Source organism: Antechinus flavipes, chromosome 5 (genome assembly GCF_016432865.1).
Source record: "Antechinus flavipes isolate AdamAnt ecotype Samford, QLD, Australia chromosome 5, AdamAnt_v2, whole genome shotgun sequence".
In the NCBI taxonomy this organism is placed as follows: Eukaryota; Metazoa; Chordata; class Mammalia; order Dasyuromorphia; family Dasyuridae; genus Antechinus; species Antechinus flavipes.
In genome coordinates this window covers 247,316,512-247,337,108 of record NC_067402.1, presented here as the reverse complement: position 1 = coordinate 247,337,108, position 20,597 = coordinate 247,316,512, and the positions used below count along the sequence as shown (strand labels likewise).

The 20,597-nt window shown below is 32.9% G+C and overlaps 1 protein-coding gene across 1 annotated transcript in view; it reads right to left on the bottom strand.

Moving 5' to 3' along the window:
* Positions 1 to 20,597, bottom strand: part of PTPRQ (protein tyrosine phosphatase receptor type Q) — a 285,135-nt gene that overhangs the window by 137,360 nt on the left and 127,178 nt on the right. Inside the window, exons 33-34 of the mRNA XM_051962483.1 lie at positions 16,093 to 16,234; positions 14,961 to 15,230 (exon numbers count right to left, since the gene is read on the bottom strand). Of these exons, the coding sequence (XP_051818443.1) occupies positions 14,961 to 15,230; positions 16,093 to 16,234 (412 nt within the window). The remainder of the gene's footprint in view (positions 1 to 14,960; positions 15,231 to 16,092; positions 16,235 to 20,597) is intronic.

Below are 20,597 nucleotides of genomic sequence, written 5' to 3'. Positions count from 1 at the left end.
CTCTGTTTTATATTATCTCAGTAAGAAGGCTGCCAGTGATAAAGCAAGGGGATTTTTTGTGGGAGGAGGGAGGTAGAAATAGAGAGAAAAATAGAGATAGAGAGACAGATACAGAAACTGAGATTGAGACAGAAAGACAAAAACGAGAGAGAGAGAGAGAGAGAGAGAGAGAGACAGAGAAAGACAGAGACAGAGACAGAGAGCGACAGAAACTACAGTAAAATAAAATAAAAATCCAGAAAAAAGGATGGGATTTTGTTGATGTGTGGAGGCTGTTATGGAAAGTGTTGGCTGCAGCTGCGCAAGACAAGAATGGAAGAGAGGGTAATAGGATATGCCCTAGTTCCTAAATAAGCTAATAATAATAATAAAAAAAGTCAGCCTACAGAACAGCTGGTTTTAGCTGGAGTTGGGATGAAGAGAACAGTGGCAGTCTCTGAGTCTGGTTAATGGCATTACAGCATCAGTTGGGGTCAAGAGAAGAATTATGCCAAAGAATTTAAAATTGCCTTTTAAAAAGGAAGATAATTTAGAAGGATTTGGCATTCATAATGCTGAATTTAGATACCAAAGAGAACTTTTAAATAAATGACTTACATTTTTCTAAGCTGATGCAAAATGTTCTATTATTTTCACTTGTAGATTTTGGCTTTGTAGATCCAGTATTATTTTCAGTAGTAATAGTAGTATTAATATAATATTTACACAGGATTTTGAGATTTACAAAACACTTTCCTCACAAGAGCAAAGTGTTTCTAGTAAAAAGAAAAAACTTTCTATATTTTAAATAGACAATTTGTATTTAAATGCCTCAAAAAATTTTACATAAATTAGTGGAAAAATTTTAATATTTTTTTTGCCTTCCTTCTAGTATACTTTTGTATTATAAAACAGTAGCTCCTAAATTATGGGAAAAAAGTTTTCCTAACTAAAAAAATTTAACACAAATTTTTAGTGGTATATATTGTCTGTGTGTATGTGTCCAAGATGAAATTTACCCAGTAGTATTAGCAGATAGTGGTAGATCTGTTACAGATGTCTAACTATAAACATATATGTATGTGTATATATATAGAGAGAGAGAGGTTAAAAATCCCCTTAAGAAAGAAAGAAACAAAAAAGGGCAATGTAAGAATTATATATCACTCAACATTCATTTATTGAGTGTCTAATATGTGGTTGTAGTAAATGAAGATCTGAATTTACATCTTAACTTCTATTTATCTTCTAAAGACTCCTTGGATTCAGTATCCCAATCTATTTTTTAAAAGTCCCAATCTATTAAAAAGAAGAAGAAGAAGAAGAAGAAGAAGAAGAAGAAGAAGAAGAAGAAGAAGAAGAAGAAGAAGAAGAAGAAGCAGCAGCAGCAGCTATTCTAAGCCACATCTAACAATTCTCCTAGTTCTTATTTCCTGCTATAATTTTCCAGCCTTAGGATCATATATACAGCAGCATGGATTATACATAAGAAGATGTCTCTTCTCCTATTTAGAAAGACAAAATTAGTCTAAGCAATAAATCTAACAATAATACCTAAATAATTATATAAAATATGGCCTAAATAAAAGAAAATATCCTTTTTTTCTTTCATCATAGAGATTAAAAGTAAATTATATCATGTGTATTATACAACTTGGAAATAAATGCATAGAAATAATATATATATATATCTAAATGCTAACATTTTTATTTATATTAAATGCTTAAAATTTCCTCTTAAGAAGCAAAATAGCTGTTATTTGTATACTTCTCAAATAATCAAATAAATGAAGCAACATTTTCTTCAATGGAACTCATTTCAAACTATTGTTTAAATTATTAGAAAAATCTTTCCAAGACAATCTTCATGTTGGTCCACATGATCAGCTCACTTAAAAACTTAAAAATGTTCCTTGTATCTGATGTGGACTTTGAAACCAGCTTATTCTCTTCCCTTATTGGGAAGGATCCCATTAGGCTATTATCAGTCATAATCAAGTCCTAAACTGTTCTGTTTGTATACCAAAACTTTAGACAAGTCTGGGACCTGGTCAGCTAGGTAGATTCTACCTGATTCCTCCTACATGTCACCTTTATCTCTTCAAATTCCTCCCTGTTTTCTCCCCTTCTTCATAGGTCTTGCTCCATTTCCCTGAAACTTAAAAGTTGTGTATCCTGTGTTGCAAACCACTCATATTTATGACTCTTATGCTGTAATTGCTTAAGCTTGTGAAGCTATTTTCATGTAAATAAAATAGCACCCCTTTGTAACCTGTGATGGATGTCTGACTTGATTTCTTCAGATTGATTGAACTATAACAAAATCTCTAGTATACTATTTTATACCATATCTTTTACAATCAATTCTTCTCCCCAATTTATTTCATATATTCCTGATGCCTATTTTACCTCTTCATTATCTATTGATTTCACTTCAAGAATTAATAGCCAGTCATAATAGAAATACCAAAGTATCCAACTTGGCCTCCTTCTCTGGACTAAGTTGGGTAGGGATGTTGCCTACTTGCTGATCTTACATCCCCCATGCCCATTTCTGTTTCTATGCCATTTTTCTTTCCTCTTTTCTGTCTGTACTATTTTACTATTCTTTTTTCACTGTCCAAATCCTTTCAAGTCTAACTCAATATATATGCTTTTTAGTGATTTTTTTTCCAAATGGAATTTGACCTTTATATTTTCTTAACTTATACTGAATTTACTGCATAATTTAGGACATGATTATATGTCCTATGCTATAAGTTGTTTCAGGTGAATCACAGAGCCCAATTGTTGGAAAGTGTTTTAGAGATTATATAATCTAAGCCCCTCATTTTACAGATGAAGAAACCGAGGTCCAGAGCTTAAATGATTGCCCAAGGAATTTTCTTCTTTACCATGATGAATCCTTCCTGGATTATTTCTTCTTTATGTCAATATTGTTGGTTCTTGAATACCATCGTGACCCACTTCTATAATCATATTTCTGATATCTAAAATTTTCTTTCTGCTAATTCAGGCACATGTCCTCTCAATTTCTAATTGGTCTTTCTTTCTTAAGTCTCTCCTCTTTTAAAACTCTTCTTTATAGAACTGTGAAACTGATTTTATCACTCTCTTTCTTCAATAAACTAGAGAATAGAGCCTATCCCCTTTTCTTCCTGAATCAAATATAAACTCCTCTGAATAACTTTTAAAGCCCTTTAACTGGCCACAACATAGCTTTCTTGTTTTAAAACACATCATTGATCTCTATGAATAATGAAGTCCAATCAAATTGGTCTTGCTGTTTCTCATATATGGTGGCACCAAATTTTCAACTCCTTTCGTTTGCACTTACTGTTTCCTATGCCTGGAATTAATTTCTGTCTCATAATCAATCCTACCTTATTTCAAGTTTTGGCTAAAGTGCTACTTTCTACATAAGACCTTTCCTGATACCTCACCCTTCTCAGCTTATGATTCTTGACACCTTAGTCACCTCATATCTATTTTGTATATACCCACACTCCCATATACATATTGTTATCTCAAACTAGACAGTAAAGTTCATGTGAGTAGACATTGTTTCTACTTTTTTTCTTTTTATTCCCATTATGGGAATAGTTTAACATGATGCCTGGGACTTAGTGAGCAACCTAACAAATACATATTGGTTATTTGATTTCCAGTTCTTGTTTATTGATTGATTGCTTCTTTTTATATCCCATTTGTAGCCCAATAAAAAATACTAGGTGCAAAGTAAGCAGCAAATGAATACTTGAGTATCTACTGATCAGATCTGACCAGGTAAGAAAAAAATTTCTAATTTCAATTTTATCATAAGGAAATTAAAGAGATGTGATCATGGTGCCAGTACAATAGATCTTTAATAAAGTACTTATTACATGGATGCAGAGAAATCTTGTTATATTCTGTGTAATATATACATATATATATATATATATATGTGTGTGTGTGTATACAATATACAATACAATATATACTATATATATAAATATATATGTATATATATACACACATATATCAGGTTTTGATTTCATGTGATTATGAGATTTGTGATTGTAATTTACTAAGAAAACTAAACCAAAGCCAAATCATGCACTTTTAACCCTTACCTCAAGATGGGTCAAGGCAATAATAGGGAGTCAAGATAGGTAAGTATATCAGGGGGTGAAAAAACTTCTGAACTACTGTGTTGATTTGGTTTGTGACAGTAAGAAAAACTTAATTATACCTTATATTTTTCAATCTAATGATGAAAGTAGAATTATGGATTTTATTCCCCAGTCTCACATAAAAGAAAACTTTTTAAATGGGTTTTAAATGGGCAGAGGTTGTCTTTGTGACTTTGGCAGTATTGGCGATCCACAGAGAGAAGATATGCAACAGATTTTAAGTGCCATTGTGGGAAAGAAGAGGAAAAACCAGGTTTTAAATTTTGTACAATGATTATGAATTCCACCCTTTCTCTTTTGTTTTTATAATTCTAGTGTCCAATTTAGTTATTGGAAGAATAAATGATTGTGGGTTGACTATTTGATTTCCGTAACATATTGCTACCACTCCTGTATTATCAATATTTGATATTCATAATCAAGACTTTTAAGCATTTTTTTTAGGGCAATATCCCTGGCTCTTATTTTCTTCAACTATAAAATAAGAGAACTGTACTATTTGTGACAAACTCAGCAATTTAGAGGATATATGTAGATACTGATATGTTAGACATCAAAGTATTAAATAATAAATGAATGTATTTTGATCCATGATCCTATGAATATATACCAATTTCATGCCATTAAATATTTGCATATTGATGGATTTGATGCCTTTGATCATTACCAGCTATATAACCCATGAAAAGAAAATCACACTCTTTAAAAGTCACAGTTTCTTTACTTGTAAAATGGAGATAATAATTTTTATATAGAAGGGACTTTAGAAGCATAGATCTAGATCTGGAAGGAATTCTAGAGGCTGTGTAATTCAATTTCCTCATTTTACACATGAGCATTCTGAGGCCCTGAAAGGGTGTGTGACTTAAAAGCAGATAGTAAATTATAGGAGGCAAGATTTGAACACAAAACTTCTAACTCTTAAGCAGGTTCTCTTTCCACACTGTCTCATGAGGCAGCATATAGTGCTGGACCTAGAGCTAGGAGGACGAATTCAAATCCAATCTAAGACTTTTACTATCTGTGTGACCTTGGGCAAGTCATATAATCTCTTTGCTTAGGAGGCAGCTAAGTAGCTTAGTGCATAGAGTCACAAAGACCTGAGTATGAATTGGGCAAATCCTTTAACCTGTCTGCCTTAATCTTCTGTAGAAGCAAATGACAAACCACTTCAGTATCTTTGCCAAGAAAACACCATAGACAAAATGGAGTTACAAGGAGTCAGATATGACTAAATGAATAAACAACTGTCTCATAATGTCTCATAATCCATAGGCTAGCTGCTTCTCTAGACTATTGTAAGAAAAATTCTTTATGAATATTAGAGCACCAAATATTTATGCATTATACTGAAATGTCCATATGTACATATAAAATTAGAATCATATCATAGTTATTGATAAGCACCATGGCATGGTGCTTAGAGAACTGGTCTCAAAGCTAGGAAAACTTGGGTTCAAGTTTTGCCTCTGATTTATAATCAATGTGATTTCTGGACAGGTCACAACTTCTCAAGGTTACAGAGTATTCTTTGACTTTATACTTCAGAGAAGATGCTGTAGCACTTTGGAAGAGGAAGCCTTATTCATCACTTATTTCTCTCAATGAAATCCAGTCCAATGAAATAATGACCAAGTTTATATATATATATTCAAATATATTTTAAAAAGCAAATAATCCCTTGAAAGAATGTTAAGGTCAGACGTTGTGCAATGAGACAGTGAACCACATTTGATTTCATTTTATGTCAAAAATAAATTCATTGTCAGTGACTCAGTACTGGCTATCTACCCTGTGACTAATTTAGACTACCATAAATTCAAAGTTGACAACAGCTATAAAACTGTTTCCATTCCCAACAACAAAGCTCCAATTCCTACCCATGCTCATCAGCAAAAAAATTCATGTGAACACAGAAAAAATAAATAGTCTTAAGAAGAATTGTGGCCATGATAAAGGTGACCAAGTACCAGTACTGGGGATCTACTTCAAAGAAGATAAAATTATTTTATTTGGAATATTTTTAAAGGCACAATTTAAATTCTTGATCAACAATGAACAAGATTAGATGATGCTAAAATCTTTGAGTATTTAAATATTAAAAATTTTGATAGAAATTTTGAAATAGAAAGTACTGATGAGTAAAGTATATAAAAATTATTACATTGGAAATGAAAATTTTGAAAATGCCTCGTCCATATATTAAATAAATGTGGATATATATGTCTATAAATACATACATTTATATACCCATATATATATAATATATATATACATACATGTGTATATACATACATACATACATATATATATTCTCTATATGTGTATACAAAACAGAGTTAATTTTGTATAGTGGATAAACAGTCAGCCTTAAGATAAGATCACTCTGGGTTCAAATCCTTTCTCTGACACATAATATGTGACTTATGCACTATACTATGGTGGCTAGGGTAGGTATCTTGTTGTGTGATTATGAGCAAGCCAAAATTTTCTAAATCTTAGTTTCCTCATCTGTGAAATGAAGGAGTTGGACTCCATAACCCCTAAAGTTTCTTCCAGTTCTAAATCTATGATCCTATGACCCCTTGGTAAGATACTACTCCTCTTTGCTCCAAACAAATTTCTCTAACTACAAGTTGCTGATGCAATGACATATGGCATCAGTAAAAAAAATTTCTTCATCAAGGAATGCCTTCTCTCATTGAAATGAAAAATCCAGAGTCTATTCTTTTGTATAACACAATAATCTATATTTTATTGTTTATATTTGTTCTCCAACAAATCATAAATATTTTGACCTATAACAAAACAATGAAAGCTATTCTAAGAAATGATTATCTTGAGTCTTGGACTTCTAGCCAAGATGGCAAAGAGGACACACACATCTATCTAAGCTGCTTCTTGATCTTAGAATACTTTATTTCATGACAAGGCTTCGGAATTAGTGCTTGACTGAAAAAACCCACAAATAATTACCAACAGAAGATATCCTCGAAATTTGCCAGAAAAGGTCTGTTTTTGCTTGTAGATGGGGACCGTTAGATCGGGCACAGATTGAAGGCAGACAGGCAGTGAGAGCACAGCAGCCAGCTCACACTGAGCAGACCTGAGGGAAGTGGGGTGTGATCTCAGCTGTTTCTGTGGGGAGAACTTTACCACAGTGTGGCTACTTTGACCTGGCAACAAGCCAGTAGATCAGCAGAGACGCTATAAACACAAGGGGTAAAGACTGTAATTGTGAAAAACTAGGATCTCTCCAGGCCTGGCCACACCCAGGGAGTGACTCAGCAGTTCTCAGAGTCTCAGAGTGCAGACACAGAGCAGCCATTGCTGCCCTGCTAGTGCCTCACTGCTGCCCCCTGCAGTCTGTAGAAGAAGCTTAGCAAGAGCATCCAACCCCCACCCAAAAAGAGCAGACTGTATTTGTTTTTTTGTTTGTTTTCTTTGATTCTTCTTTGACAAAATGAGCAAAAAATTAAAGCAAGCTCTAACAATAGAGAGCTTCTATATGGATAGAGAGCAGACTTTAAACCTTGAGGAGACTAAAAACAGACAGTCTCCAGATGAATCCCCAAAGGATATGATCTCTTATAGAAGAAATTAAGAAGGCTCCTACAAGAGAACTAAAAGAAAAATGGGAAAAGGAAAGGGAAGCTTGGCAAGAGGGTCATACCACTCATTTAAAGATAGAGTGGATAAAGAAATCAAATTCTTGAAAAACAGAATTAGTGACTTAGAAAAGGTAAACAATTCCAAGGAAAACAGAATTAGTGAACTGGAAAAAAGAAAATAGCTCTCTAAAAAATAAAATTGGTAAAATGGAAAAAAATTCCATAGAACAAAACAACTCACTTAAAAACTCCATTGGACAATTAGAAAAAATAAAAAAGTGAGTGAAGAAAATAATTCACTAAAAATCAGAATTGAACAAATGGAATTGAATGACTTGAGGAAAAACCAAGAATCAGTCAAGCAAAACTAAAAAAATGAAACAATGGAAAAATGTCAAAGATATTCTTGGGAAAACAATAGACCTGGAAAATAGAGCTAGGAGAGATAATCTGAGAATTATTGGACATCCTTAAAAATATGATGGAAAAAAAGAGACTGGACACTATTTTCCAGGAAATTATCAAAGAGAACTGCCCAGAAGTCATAGAAACAGAAGGTAAAATAGACATTGAAAGAATTCAAAGATCATCTACTGAAAGGGATGCTAAAATCAAAACACCAAGAAATATAGTGGCCAAATGCCAGAACCCTCAGACGAAGGAAAAAAATGGATAGCAGACTGGATTAAAAGCCAGAATCCTACAATATGTTGTTTACAAGAAACAAACTTGAAGCAGGGCTATACATACAGAGTAAAGGTAAAAGGCTAGAGCAGAATCTACTATGCTTCAGGTGAAGTCAAAAAAGCAGGGGCAGCCATCCTTATCTCAGATCAAGCAAAAGCAAAAAAGGCACTATATTTTGCTAACGGGTGGCATAGATAATGAAGCAATAGCAATATTAAACATATGTGCACCAAGTAGTGTAGCATCTAAATTCTTAAAAGAGAAATTAAGAAAGCTGCAAGAAGAAATAGACAGCAAAACTATAATAGTGGGAGAGCTCAACCTTGCACTCTCAGAATTAGATAAATCAAACCACAAAATAAATAAGAAAGAAGTCAAAGAAGTAAATAGAATACTAGAAAAGTTAGGTATGATAGATCTTTGGAGAAAACTAAATAGAGACAAAAAGGAGTACACTTTTTTCTCAGCAGTTCATGGAACCTATGCAAAAACTGACCATATATCAGGACATAAAAACTTCAAAATCAAATGCAGAAAGGTAGAAATAGTAAATTGATCTTTTTCAGACCACGATGCAATAAAAATTATATTCAATAAAAAGCCAGGGGAAAATAGACCAAAAAATAATTGGAAACTAAATAATCTCATACTAAAGAATGATTGGGTGAAAAAGCAAATCATAGACATAATTAATAACTTTACCCAAGAAAATAACAATAATAAGATGTCATATCAAAAAGTGTGGGATGCAGCCAAAGCGGTAATAAGGGGAAATTTTATATCTCTAGAGGCCTACTTGCATAAAATAAAGAAAGAGAAAATCAATGAATTAGGTTTGCAACAAAAAATGCTAGAAAAGGAACAAATTAAAAACCCCCAGTCAATCACTAAACTTGAAATTCTAAAAATAAAAGGAGAGATTAATAAAATTGAAAATAATTTTAAAAAGTATTGAATTAATTAATAAAACTAAGAGTTGGTTCTATGAAAAAACCCAACAAAATAGATGAACTCTTAGTAAATCTGATTTTAAAAAGGAAAGAGGAAAATCAAATTGTTAGTCTTAAAAATGAAAAGGGAGAACTCACCACTAATGAAGAGGAAATTGGAGCAATAATTAGGAGATACTTTGCCTAACTTTATGCCAATAAATTCAATAACTTAAATGAAATGGAAAAATATCTTCAAAAATATAGCTTGCCCAGATTAACAGAGGGAGAAGTAAATTGATTAGACATTTTAGAAAAATAAATAGAATAAGCTATTAAACAACTCCTTAAGAAAAAATCCCCAGGACCAGATAGATTTACATATGAATTCTACTACACATTTAAAGAACAATTAACTCCAATGCTATATAAACTATTGAAAAAATAGGGATTCAAGGAGTCCTATCAAATTCCTTTTATGACACAGATATGGTACTGATACCTAAACCAGATAGGTTGAAAACAGAGAAAGAAAATTATAGACCAATCTCCCTAATGAATATTGATGCTAAAATCTTAAATAAGATATTAGCAAAAAGATTACAGAAAATGATCCCTAGGATAATACACTATGGCCAAGTAGGATTCATACTACGAATGCAGGGCTGGTTCAATATAAGAAAACTATTAGCATAATTGACTATATCAATAACCAAATTAACAAAAACCATATGATCATCTCATTGATGCAGAAAAAGCATTTGATAAAACCCAACATCCATTCCTAATAAAAACACTTGAGAGTATAGGAATAAATGGACTTTTCCTTAAAATAGTCAGGAGCATCTATTTGATACCATCAGTAAGCATCACATGTAATGGGGATAAACTGGAACCATTCCCAGTAAGATCAGGAGTGAAACAAGGTTGCCCACTATTACCATTATTATTCAATATTGTATTAGAAGTGCTAGCTTTGGCAATAAGAGTTGAAAAAGAGATTAAAGGAATTAGAGTGGGTAATGAGGAAACCAAATTGTCACTCTTTGCTAATGATATGATGGTATACTTAGAGAACCCTAGAGATTCTACTAAAAAGCTATTAGAAATAATTCACAACTTTAGCAAAGTTGCAGGATACAAAATAAATCCACATAAATCCTCAGTGTTTTTATACATTACCAACAAAATCCAACAGCAAGAGCTACAAAGAGAAATTCCATTCAAAATAACTGTTGATAGCATAAAATATTTGGGAATCTCTCTACCAAAGGAAAGTCAGGAATTATATTAGCAAAATTACAAAACACTTTCCACACAAATAAAGTCAGATTTAAATAACTGGAAAAATATTAAGTGCTCTTGGATAGGCTGAGTGAATATAATAAAGATGACGATACTATCTAGACTAATCTATTTACTTAATGCTATACCAATCAAACTCCGAAGAAACTATTTTAATGACCTAGAAAAAATAACAACAAAATTCATATGAAAGAACAAAAGGTCAAGAATTTCAAGGGAACTAATGAAAAATAAAATAAAAAATGAAGGTGGCCTATCTGCACCTGATCTAAAACTATATTATAAAGCAGCAGTCACCAAAACCATTTGGTATTGGCTAAAAAAAATAGATTAGTTGATCAGCGGAATAGGTTAAGTTCACAGGACTAAATTGTCAATAACGATAGCCATCTAGTGTTTGACAACCCAAAGACATCAACTTTTGGGATAAGCATTCACTATTTGATAAAAACTGCTGGGAAAACTGGAAATTAGTGTGGCAGAAACTAGGCATGGAGCCACACTTAACACCGTACCAGAATAAGATCAAAATGGGTTCATGATTTAGGCATAAAGAATGAGATAATAAATAAATTAGAGGAACACAGGCTAGTTCACCTCTCAGACTTGTAGAAAAGGAAGGAATTTGTGACCAAAAAAGATCATTGTTGATCACTCACACAAAAAAATTTTGATTATATCAAATTAAAAAGCCTTAGTACAAACAAAACTAATGCGAACAAGATTAGAAGAGAAGCAAAAAATTGGGGAATCATTTTTACATTAAAGATTCTGATAAAGGCCTCATTTCCAAAATACATAAAGTTGAACTGTAATTTATAAGACATCAAGCCATTCTCCAATTGATAAAGGGTCAAAGGATATGAATAGACTATTTTTAGATAATGACATTGAAACTATTTCCATTCATATGAAAGTGTTCCAAATCACTATTGATCTGAGAAATGCAAATTAAGACAACTCTGTCAGATTGGCTAAGATGACAGGAAAAAATAATGATGAATGTTGGAAGGTATGTGCAAAAACTGGGATACTGATGCATTGTTGATGGACTTGTGAACGAATCCAACCATTCTGGAGAGCAATATGGAATTATGCCTCAAAAGTTATCAAAGTGTGCATACCCTTTGATCCAGCAGTGCTACTACTGGGCTTATACCCCAAAGAGATACTAAAGAAGGGAAAGGGACATGTATGTGCTAAAATGTTTGTGGCAGCCCTGTTTGTAGTGGCTAGAAACTGGAAAATGAATGTATGCCCATCAATTGGAGAATGGTTGGGTAAATTGTGGTATATGAATGTTATGGAATATTATTGTGCTATAATAAATGACCAGCAGGATGACTATAGAGAGGCTTGGAAAGACTTACATGAACTGATGCTGAGTGAAATAAGCAGAACCAGGAGATCATTACACACTTTAACAACAATACTGTATGAGGATTATTCTGATTGAAGTGGATATCTTCGACAGAGAGAAGATCTAATTCAGTTCCAATTGATCAGTGATGGACAGAATCAGCTACACCCAGAGAAGGAACACTGTGAAATGAATGTGGGCTGCTTGCATTTTTGTTTTTCTTCCCAGGTTATTTTTACCTTCTAAATCCAATTCTTCTTGTGCAACAAGAGAACTGTATGGTTCTGCACACATATATTTTGTCTAGGATATACTATAACATATTTAACATGTACAAAACTGCCTGCCATCTAGGGGAGGGGGTGGAGGGAGGGAAGGGAAAAGTTGGAACAGAAGTGAGTGCAAGGGATAATGTTGTAAAAAAAAAAATTACCCATGCATATGTTCTGTCAATAAAAAGTTATAATTTTTTTAAAAAAGAAATGATGACCTTAATGCTTACTTCACCAAAAAAAGAGAATTGAGGTTTATAGTTAATGGTATATTTATCCCTTTGGTTTTACATACATACATACATACATATATATATATATATTCCTGAAGTTAATTTGCATTTATTTGAGTTGTGGCCATAAAAGAGTCATTTTCCAGTTAATTGAATCAGAATAATTAAAATGAAATGAATAGATGACTCACAAATACAGGAAGCATGGAAATATCTTTACTTCATCAGGGCTGAAAGAATTATACAGCAGAGAAGAGACATGCTCCTTCCAGAACAATTATTAAAAAAAGGCAGGTCTTTCTGGGATTATTTGATATCATTACTAATACAAAGATCTAAGATACCAGTCTTTCTCATTGGAGTTTGTCTAGGATAAGATTGTTGAGGAAAAATTGTGAGTTGAGGATGATGCCAAAGTTATGAATCTGGGTGACTGGAAATGCATCTGGGTGACTGGAAATAGGAAGTACGGTGGAGATAAAACTTTATAGAAAGATGAGACCCATTTGGAATATGTAGAGTTTGAGATGCTATTGGACATTCAGGTGGAGAAGTCCAATGAGTAGTTAAAAGTGCAGGACTAGAAGTAAGGAGAAAGATTAATGTTGGATATATGGATTTGGAAGTTATTTTGTAAAGAAGATATTAACTCATAGAAGTTGATAAGATCATAGGGAGAGGATATGCAGAGAGAATAGTGGACCCAGAGCAGAGAGAATATTTCCACAAGTTAAGGATTTCAGAAAATGTGTGATGATTTGTCAAAGTGATAAAAAGAAATTGTGAGAAATACAAGGATAAACAAGAGAGAATAATATCATGGAAGTAAAGTATGCAGGAAGTTATGTTGGTCAAAAATGCCAATAATTGCAGAAAATCATAAGGATGGGAGAGCAGAAGTAAAGTAATTAATACCAAGTTACTTTTAAAATGCAGAACAGAAAAATTTTTGTCATCAGACTGTTCTAGACTAAAATCTCTTCTCTTACACATAAAGTAGTCCTTCAAGCAGGAGATCCCTTTATTTAATGAACTGGTAAAATTGTTGAACATCTCAGAACAATGTTTTTAAATGCATAAAATAAAATATGTAGGATAACAAATAAAATCAATTATATTGAAATGTAATTGTGAAACCATTAAATAAAGAAAGTATTCATGGACACCAGGTTACATACCTTTGTCTTAAAGGATTGCTTATTAAGTCCTACTCTTCCAGTATTCTCTTTATAAACTTGGGGATATAAAGAAAAACTCTAAGAACCAAATCTGAAAACAACTTATATAGGAAAGATCAGCAAAGATCTTGTTAATGGACAGGTCAGTTCTCTGAGAGCCTCCACAGCTGTGGATCATAGCATCTGAAGAAACTGCAGGGCATCTTTTGCTGACACAGGTGTTGTGGACTAGGAATGAGATAAATTGGAGGCAGAGGGAGTCAGACAACTCAACGGCCTCTTAGTGAGAAAAGTCAGAGAACAGCAACTGCCTCTCAGTCTCTATGTATCATCCTCTTACAAGAGGAGATCCATTCTGGATTGGATCTCCAGCAGCCACTGTCAGGTGGCTCCCATGTATTCCAACAGATCTCATGAGCCAAAGGTATCTGAAGGGAAGATTTTTAGTGATATGACACTTGGGAATGTAAAGAGATGCATCCTTCCACAATTTCCTCTCTCCTAATTAGAGAAACCAACTGAATAAATTACTTCCTGTAGAACAGCCCATCTTGGGTGCTGTGGTTGTTTGAAAGTTGGATATCTTGAGGCTTAAGAAAATAAATTATGGTATCTACAACCAAACCAATGCAAACTGCTTGAGTTAGGAAAATTACTAGCAATGTTATAAATAGGAATGTTTATATCCAGGGCAAATACCCATAGACATGTTGGCATGTGACCAAAAGTATACTCTCAATTTGGCTTTGGGAGAGACAGAGATGCCCAGAAGTTGGTTTGTGACTACTGTTGTGGAATAGGGAAATGGAGGAGGAAGAAAAGCTCAATCCAAATTACTTTCACATACCTACTTGGATGTTCTCACACTGATAAGAGCAGGGTTCTACTAAAATAGAGGAAATTTGTTTCACTTTTGAAATTTACTCTGAGCTACTTGACAGAGAATGTTTATATAGAAGTTAGAATTAGATTCTTAGTTTTCACTATTTTCTCTTGTTTTCCCACCTTTCTCAGCCATTTCTTCTTCCCCTATTCCAAATACATTGCCCCATTATTATGAGAAGGGACTGGGAACTTGCATAAGCTATATTTTAAGTTAGGTGATAATATAAAAAAGAAATGAGCAGCAGAATGTTTTCATTTAAATGGGGTTAGGATGAGTAATATAAAAGATGCGTGCTTAGAGTAATTTTTACAATTGTGAAATATAATCATTCTGAAAAACAATTACCTGTTTCATGTAATGTACTAGCATTGCATATTTCCTCTTTTCCTTCCCCAGCAGATGTAGAGGCTTGTATTTTAAACACATAAGAAGTATTTGAAAGAAGTTCTTTAAAATTATGCATATGCTCTTGTGAAGCTATTTTTGTAGAATTCCTTTCAGTTGTTATGATATAATGTGTAATTATTCCATTCGCCTTTTTAGGGGGATCCCACTTGAGTAGAATTGACTGCCAACTAGTGGCAGTACAATGCACATTCTGAACAACATCTGGAACTTAAGGGAGAAATAAATATTAAAATTAGCATTCAGATGTTAACATTCATAAATTAACATCCATATGTGAACTTTACATGTACACTATATGTGTATATGGTTAAAGAATATTATAATGGGAAAAAATTCTTTTATCATATTTTCAGGTAAAGTGTTTTAGATCCATTCATTTAACATGATGATTGTGGCAGTAAGTGTTTATAAGGCACTTATCCCAGTTTGGAAAAAAAAAAGATAATATATCTTTCTGGATAGAATATAGATGAAAGGCAATTCAGTCCAAGATGTATCATTTACAAAACTATGCTGTAATAGGCAAGTGATTAAATTATCTTTATTTTATTTCTCTTTTTTAGACATTATAACTGAAAAGAAATGGGAAACTGGAATGTTTAAATAAATTACTGGCTTTTTTCAATTGTCATTATTTAAGAACAAACCTTCCTTACTCTGTTTATTCTATCTTCCTCCTCCCAAAAAATTTTACATATACATATATGTACACACACACACACATACACACACACACACACACACACACACACATATAGTCGTTGTTTTAGAAAAAATCAACTTGTTAAAAAAATCTATTAGAGTGTCTTCCCTACTTTCTCATCTAGCTGCCTCTAATGGTTCTATGATTTAGGTACTTTCAAAGTAATCTAGTAGCTATCATTGTTCCCCAAACAAACCCCCAATTTCAGCCATCTCATTTCAAAAAAAATATGACCTAGCTTATTTTGGAGCACTGAAATTCTTAGTAAACTAGAGAATATTGGTGTTTTGTCATGTTAACTGAAAAATAAAGAAAATGGGATAATAAGAAATGAAACATATGTAAGTTCAGAAAACTGTGTCTAACCTGATTCTTGGGTTGTGAATAGTACAATATTACTGAAATGATTGCCATTTCCAACTCTTGTAAATGCTGATACACTAACTGAATAGGCAGTGATAGGTTCCAATCCAACAATTTTAGCTTCAGTTTGAAAACCCGATATGTTCTGAGGAGAAAAAAAAATACTGCTTAACAAATGTTTAATATAGAAATAAACTCTTTATATATGTGCACTGTGAGACTTTTCTACAAATTAAATAATATAATTTTGTAATACAAAAATCAAATTTGAGTTTTTTTAAAATAGAGAAGCTTTCATTAAGAGGAAAAAATTGGATATTTTGCACTCACCATTTCTTTGAATTTCTTGTTCAAGCTACTTGAAAGATATGATTTTTGTGAACATTAGCTTCCCTAAATTTTATTTCTCTTCAAAATCTAGCTCTAATCTAATTATTTATTCTTCCATTCACAATATAGTTGATATTTTTATCTGGACATTTACTTAACCATCATTACTTGTCAAGATACAACATGAAAGAGGAAAAACAACAGAAAGTGGCCAAAATGACTTTAAAAATAGATAAATCCAGGGTCATGCTTGCACCAGTTCATAAAAGCTGGCAGAGGTGATTGTTAAATATTTCAGTGTGAGCATTAGTATCGCACAGAAAATTAGAAACCCTATCATTCAGTGTTTGATTCATTCTTTTGCTATTTTAGACTTTAGAAGGTAAGGGAGAGTATATATAAATATATCGGGTGCTTAACTATAGCCTTCTTTGGGGAGGTGTGAGAGGAGAGAAAGAGGAAGAGGGGGAAAGAAAATGAAGTTAAAAAGTACATATCAGAGAACAAAAGAAAGCCTATAAGAAAGGAAAGAAAAATGGACAGTTTTGAATACAATGCATAGTGTGTATTATATAGGCTTTTTTGAAATGGAAATTTATTGCTCCATATTTTGAATCTTTTCTTGAGCTCTGGCTATGCACATGACATTTTTTGTTGTTTTTGTCTTATTTTTTATTTGTATTTAAGTTTTGAAGAAATAAATATATTTTAAAAGAAAAAATAAAGTGATAGAGAAAATATTAATAATAAGGATTCAACTTAAAAATGTGTCATGAGCAGCCTTTCCTTTTTTTTTTCCGCCAAAGATCAACACCACAGATCTATTTCTAATGAATGCTTATGAGATTAATCAAACCAAATTCTGCTAGCATTTATTAAGCACTTACCAAAATAATGTATTTCATTGGGAATACAAACAACAGAAACAAATCAAGATGGAAAGTTTCACTATGATAGTATAGAGCTTTTCCAAAAGAAAGAGTGAAGAAGAGGAAATAATATTCTAAAGCTTCCTGTTTACTATATGTTGGCAGAGGAATGAGTCAAACAATGAATAGACATTAAGCACTCATTATAAACTAGATCTGTGCTACTACATGTTGGGGTACTAAAAATAGGTACAAGACAGTGTATACCCTCAAGGACCTTACACACCAATTTCATGATAGATTTTTAAGGACATTATAAATGGTCATTTTGCTAACATATTAACTAATTTCTTCCATATGTAAAGTTTCACCACTAGAAATTCACTATTTTGCCAAAAGATTTTTTTTCAACTGTCTTGAGTCAAGAACTATCTATGGGCAAGATACTTTTTAATATTGTGGGGTATGCAAAAATGAATAAGAATTTATAATTCAGAAATAAGACATATATTCAATAGCTAAATAAGAAAGATTAGTACACAGGACAGGAAAATGTTGATAAAAGAGAAGGAAACATGCACCACATATAAGGATAAAATAAAAACACTTGTGAAGAAAGAAAAATGTTGAGAGGGATCTAAAATACAAATAACTTTTGGCTTTCCTTTTTGAGTTAGACTAACTGTAATGTTTGCTATGAGACTAGAAATGTTTCTTACTTGAGATTTTGAAGGTCTAACTGGTGAGCATTTTACAGCTATAAGTTTATTCTGAGTTGTAAGAAATCTCAAAGATGGAAAAACAAGGAAAAGTATTTCTTTTGTTTGATTTTCAAAAGGAGGTAGTGTCTACTTTAGAAATAAAAGGAAGAATAAAAATTTGGGGATAAGATTGAATTCAGATATAAGAGATAAGCCAATGAAAGGATGTAAATAATGGAAGATCTATGGGGCATCACAGCTCCAAAGACAATTTCACATAATCCAAACAAGACTATTTCATAAATTCTCCATTAGAAGAATTTTTTCTTTGGTTGCTTTTTTCTTTAAATCATAAAAGTCCTCACAAGAAATAATTACAGAAATATAGCAGCTTTTTTTAAGTGTCAAAAGTTAAATCATTTGAAATTAAGATTTTTTTAAAAAAAATTCTATTCCAGATTTGTGCATTTGTCAGATTGTTCAAGGATTTATTATTTTGTTGCCTAAAGGTAAATAAATACTGGAGATTAATGAATCTATACTTTTTAATTCATTATCATTATTAACTCATATTAATTCAATCTAGCTAACTCATTGACCTTAGAGCTATACTGGCCTTATTTACAGTTTAGAAAATTGAGATCTACAAAAGTTAAGATGGACAGAATGGGGCACTGTCAGTTAAAAAATAGTAAGATCTCTCTGTCTTCTCTATCTTCTGTCTTTCTCTCTGTCTCAGTCCCTCTCTCTTTCTTTCTCTCTGTCTGTCTCTCTCTGCCTCTATGTTTCTCTCTTCTCTGTCTCTCTGTATGTCTCTCAGTCTCTCTCTCTCTCTCTCTTTCTCTCTCTCTCTCTCTCTCTCTCTCTCTCTCTCTCTGTCTCTCTCTCTCTCTCTCTCTCTCTCTCTCTCTCTCTCTCTCTCTCTCTCTCTCTCTCTCTCTCTCCCCCTTTCTCCTTCCTCCTCCCTCTCTCCACACCTTGTCCTTAAAAGTCTGACTACAGACATGGCCTTTGGCTTCTTCTATTTTGTATTCCATACCAGAGCTCAGGTGATAAAATAGTGATCCTCAACCAGACATGTCTAGGCTTAGAGGAAATTTTATGAATTCAGATCTTAAGCTTCTGGATCCTTTAATCAAGCTAGCTGGGCCAGTACAGTATGAATGTGCTGCATCTCTACTCTTGAAGAAGATAGCCATCAACAAGATGATGAGCCCAAGCTCTGGCCTGGTTATTCAGAAAAGATATATCTAGAAGGAATTGTTTGGACAGTACAAAACCAAGATTTGAAACGCTAATACAAAATTTGAAATTCTAATTTAAAAATTCCCTGAACAGCTTCATGTTTTGATGTTCAAGAAGAATGTAATTATAGTCAACAAAAAAGACCAAGGTTTCCCAATGCATCCAGGGCCATCTCCAGTTATCTTAATCTATATGGGAGCACTAGATCTTTATGGCTCTGGAGGAGAGAATGAGGCAGGTGACCTTGTATAGTCCTCCCTTACTTAAGTCCAATTATTTGCATGTCATGGTATCACCTTCCTGAAATCATGGTTCTCTTCTAGGACAAAAAATAACAACTAGTCATAAATCACTGCTGTTTGTTTTTCTTTGATAATATGTGTTAGTGAGTCTCCTGTGTTAAGCATTTCTTTTGTGTGAAGGTGATAAACTGCTGTCCTTTTCTTGATTTGCAATGCACACTAATTACCTCTCAACTCTCTTTTTTGAGAAAGCCCAAAACCTGATTCAAATCTAAACTTAAGTGATTTTCTCTAAGGCTCTAGATGGGAGTGTGAGATAAAGAGCCTGGTCCTTTACCTTCAGGTGCAGAAACCCTCCCACAATAGGAAAGCTGATCCACATGATTGTATACCAAACTCAGAAAGACCTCTTAGTGAGAGAGTGAAATCCAATGTGCTATATACACCATCTCAACTAAGGGACACTTAACGTGTTTTTACACACTTAAAATAAATTCAAACACTGGACAGATGGTATCTTTATAGGAATTTTTTTTTTTTCTGGAAAGGCAAAAGAAGTAAAGAAGAGAGGAAAAAAAAAAGAGCGAAAATAAAAATTCCAAGAATACAGAATACAAGAAAAGGGATTAGTCAGAGAGTTAGTATTATAAATGAAAGTGGGGAATGTGCGGCCTATAGGCATGGCAGCTAAATATTTCTAAGAAGTATTCTGAACAAAATTTATAGCCAGTCAAGCAAAATTTTTCCACGCACAATGTACTCCTGGATCTCTAGTGAGTCCATTATAGCAATAGGTCATAATTAATTGGTTTGGATAAAAGTGATAGTTGGAATCGTTCTGAAAATATTCAGTTTCTATACAAATAGAACTTGAAATGGAAGAAAAAAGAGAAAATGAAACCGAGTGTTGGAATACATAGGAAGAACCAAATAGTTGGACATAATAAATAATGAAAGGAAACAAAAATATGTAAGAAAAAAAAAAAGATTGCCCAAAATGTGTTATTGATGAAGGAAAGAAGATAGCATAGGGCTACACATAAAGAAAATAAGGGGAATCAATTTAGAAGTCAATGAAAGGACCAGAGGTAGTTTCAAATCCAGGTTCTTTAATTTTAAAT